This window comes from Halyomorpha halys, unplaced genomic scaffold (assembly GCF_000696795.3).
Source record: "Halyomorpha halys isolate HHAL.00 unplaced genomic scaffold, Hhal_1.1 Scaffold2419.1, whole genome shotgun sequence".
Lineage (NCBI taxonomy): Eukaryota > Metazoa > Arthropoda > Insecta > Hemiptera > Pentatomidae > Halyomorpha > Halyomorpha halys.
Window position 1 is genome coordinate 2,880 of NW_027116491.1, and position 4,505 is coordinate 7,384.

The 4,505-nt window shown below is 27.4% G+C and overlaps 1 protein-coding gene across 1 annotated transcript; it reads left to right on the top strand.

Annotated features, from left to right (window-relative positions):
* Nucleotides 1-1,194: 1,194 nt before the first annotated feature.
* Nucleotides 1,195-1,707, top strand: LOC106691502 (protein lethal(2)essential for life-like; the record flags this gene model as incomplete). The annotated part of the gene is made up of 2 exons (XM_014437300.1): nucleotides 1,195-1,384; nucleotides 1,537-1,707. Coding segments are annotated over 2 exons (289 nt in total), but the record flags the coding sequence as incomplete, so codon positions are not given.
* Nucleotides 1,708-4,505: the final 2,798 nt, after the last annotated feature.

Consider the following 4,505-nt stretch of genomic DNA (forward strand, 5'->3'; position numbering starts at 1 on the left):
GAAACCTGATTGACTGTGTTGCCCCTGCCCCTTGTTTTGATCCTGGCTACTCCCTTAACATAGCATACTAAGACTAGTTAGACAACACTTATAATTCTTATAATAAATAGGCATAATCAGTAAATATTATAATACATAATTGTAATACATGATTTATGCTTTGTTCTTATTTTAGTTCTTAAAGCTTTTACTATATTTTCATTATTTTAACAATGAATATGTTTATTAAATATAATAATTTGAGATGATATAATATTATATTTAAAAATCAATAATACTATAAATATACCAAACATAGAAAAAATAAATAGAACTATAATTCTCAATATAATAATTTAATAATTTATTATATGGATGCTCCTTTTTTTTTTCTTTTTTTTCTCCAGCCTATATCTTAAGCTATCCCATCTATTTCTCATTATTTGTATTTCTGGCACTTACTGCCTTTTCCATTTCCATGCCTGGATTATGGATAAAACAATCATGGCTAGATCTCCAATATTTCCTCTTATGTTATCATGACATATTCACATTATGGAAGTCACATGAAATTGTTAAATATATTGGCAGGATAGTATCCTTAAATTAGTAAATAATTCAACATTTGAATAATTTCATAAAATACACCTTTTTTATCTATTACATAGATATCTTAAACCTTTTTTGCCAAAAACATCTTTAATGCTATAAACCAGAATTTAAAGATTAGAATTATGAACAGCTCTAAGTTATATTTTTAAATTCTTCAATATTTTTATTATTATTATTTTCTTTTTATTCCAAATATACATCAAGAAATTTTTTTAAATTATATTTTTGGAAAATTAAGTAGGCTCAATCACTCAAGATGATACATAAAAAATGTATTAATGAAGATAAATATAGGTTTATATTAGGACAGAGTGATACCCAATTTAATAAAAAACTATTCCAATCGCTATGTTCAAGCTTTGTTCCTGATGGCTACTGATTCTAATGAGTCAACTATGTATTTATTTATTTTTATATGATATATACATTTTATCCAATTAATCTTTTCTGTTGGATGACAAGACTTTTTAATATTTTCAGATGTCCCTTATAGCTTTTCTGAGCGAACTCATTGATAAATATAGCCAACCGAGAACATACTTATATGACCAGAATTTGGGTGTCAGCTTATTAACTGATAAAATTCTTCGACCAATGAACCAGAGGAAGTAAAGTTAAAGTTTCTGATGGATATTTTATTGTTGATGGAAATCATGAGGAATGTTCTGATGAACATGGTTTTGTTTCTCGACAATTTACAAGGAGACATAAAATTCCTGAGAATGTTGATGAATCTGCATTATCTTCAAATTTGTCATCTAATGGTGTTCTTATTTTCAAAGCTCCAAAGAAGGTAAAATGCTTATTTATATACATGATTATTGAACAAAAATCTTATGTTACGACGTAACAATAGCTCTACAACACTTAATATAAGATATAAAATTGTTCCAAGAAATATATGATTATAAAATTAAGTTTTAAAACCTTTTGGTGTAATTTTAGGATGTAGCACAGGCTCAAGGAAGAGATATTAACATCACCCAAACTAATGAACCAGCAGCTAAGCCAAAAGGGACTGACAAAATCCAGCAGCCAGGTTGAACTTCTTAGGTTGTTCATTCGAATATTTTAAGATGATTTAGTTCTTCCTTTTTAATTATTATTTTGTTGTAGATTATACAACATTTGTTTAATCTGTCAATTAAATATTTTAATATTTTATAGTTTTGTTTTTGTATGGTATCTGAAATTATACCACAATAATTCCTATTTGCATATTTGTATTGTCTTATTACAATAAAGAAACAATATACCTCTTATCACAAAAAAACCTACTATGACAATTAAATATGTTGTGGAATTTAGGGAGGGTTTTACAAAGAAAGACAACAAAAGTTCGTCTTTACCAATAGATGCCAAGACAGACTGTTCTAGTCCCAAGGGACCTGAAGAAGAGCAGTGTCACCATCTACCATTTTATTTTACAAACAAAACAATAAAACTTATTTTCTACAACAAAAAAGGACACCCTTTGAACTTTTTTTTAGAACTTATTATAAACACTTATAGATAATGTTTTAATAAATAATTTTAGGAAAATGGTCCAGAAAGTAGTTAAGTTAGTTTTTAATGTTACAGACAGAAAAATGAAGTGTGCCCCAGCACCTCAAATGTGCTAGAAACCAAAGCATGGTAAGTGCATTAGTACTATGTTATCTGTAAAATTTCATAGAACTCTTATTTAACAATATAAATAATCTGGATATTAATACAATATAAATAATAATAAGTATAATCTTCACTAAAAGTTTCTTGCAATTCATATGTATGGAAGGGCCTACAATAGTGTCAGATATTTAACATTATCATATAATTTTGAAACATTCTTCCTTTTTTACTTTTATTGAATGAACGAATAACAGTACAAAATCTAGTGTCAAAAATATAGTTGTTTTCAAAATGTACATGAAAATGAATTATTGTATAAAACAGATCAAGTCCTTCGGTTGAACTTGAGATGAAAGACCTTCTAGTTTCTCATCTCCAGCGATCAGGTTGAACTTCTTAGTTTCTTTAATTCAGTATTTTAACATGGCTTAGTTCATTCTTTATTATTATTATTTCATTATAAATTATACATTGTGTATTTTATAAATTAAATATTTTAACATTTTTTTTTTTGCTATTTGAAATTAAACAACAATTATTCCTGTTTGGATATTTGTATTGTCTTATTACAAAGAAAAAATCTATTACGAAAATTAAAATGACCCTCTTTAAACTTTTTTTTAGAACTTGTCTTGTAATAATCTTACTTTGTTATTTACATTATAAAATATGTCTTATTTGGTACGAAATTACCATAAAACAATGTTAAATATGAGAAAAGTACATATAGGTCTAAGCAACTGCAATCAAATTTATAATTGTTCAAAAGCACTAATAAAACAAAGTATAATAAAAATAAACTAATTACATATGAATAATGTAGCTTACTATAGATCAATATAAGGAGAAATTGGATGGGAGTTCTGGTGAGTGGAGAGAAGAACACAAATAAGCAAAACCTATTTTTTTATTAATTTACAACTTTTCGGCCTTGATTTTAGATCTACATTAGAGAGAAAGGGTTGAAAGTTCCATAAGTGTCGAATCCTCAATCTTATCCTCAATGGTCTACATGTACACTAAAGATAAAAGTGGCTGTCGTTGTGTTTATCAATCTATTGTAGTATAGCTTTCACCACAGTAGTCAATATTTTCCCTATCTGCTAGTTGATTACATTGTTGTACAACAGTTGGGTTCCAAAATAGGTAGTTCTGGATTTTAGAAACATTAATAATATTATTGCTTTAACTTTTTTTCGTATCTTTTTTAACCTTCCAGTGCTGAAAAAGAAGAAGAGATTTCCTTGTTTTTTATGATGCTTAGGATTTAATGATTATCTAAATAAGATTTAACAGCTTATCATCAGTCCCTATGTTTCATAGTAATTTACATCAAAACAATTTACAATTTTAAAATCAATATATATAAATATGAAGATTTGAGAACCTACTTTAAATTGTTACAATTGTGGTCAAAATTTTCATCAAAGATCTACTAAAATTGAAATTCAATACCAGTACCTTTCAAGTTAAGGAATTGATATTAAATTGATACAATGTTGTGTTTCAATGAAAAAAGAAAATGTTTGTTGTCAAATGTTAATGTTTGGAGCAGGTAAGTAAAAATAAAAGAATATACTCAAAAGAGTTTAAAATTTGGAAACATTTCACAAATGTTAGATAAATCAAAGTATTTAAGATGACTGGAGAGTCAATCAATGTCCTTGGTTGTATCCATACATTGTTGAAATTGCTATTCTTCAAGATATCTTTGACCATTAGATCAACCTTTCATTTTGGAAGTGCCTACCTTATTATGAGTTGTATACCAATATGCTTTAGCTTACTGAGCTAGCTACTATCCTATCTAGAATACAATAATATATTAATGCACCTTATTATTGAAAGGACAAATTTTGAAGGGCTGTGCCATGTCCTAAAAGAACTTTGAACCACTGCCTAGCTCTAGCAAAACTAGTATCTAGCCTAGCTGGCTTTCTGGCAGCTCTTTCATCCATATTGTTTCCTTTTATAACCACAATTTTTACTTCTTGGTCCCTTCATGAAAATAATTTCTCCACAGTTTCTTTTTCTGCAAGATTTAGTTGTGAATTTTCAGTTTTATCAAACAAGCATTACACACCATCATTTTTTAACTAATGTGGTCTAAAACCTTTAAACCATGTTTACCTTATTAATTAAAATAAGGAAGGATCTCTAGAAAAAACTTCAGGCTTTCTCATTTATTGGTATTTGTAATAGTCAGTCCTTAATGGGTTTTTGTCTTTTCTAATATAGTTAGATTACATAACAGTGCAGAACGAAAAATATGATACATATAAATGCTGTTTTAATCAATAATT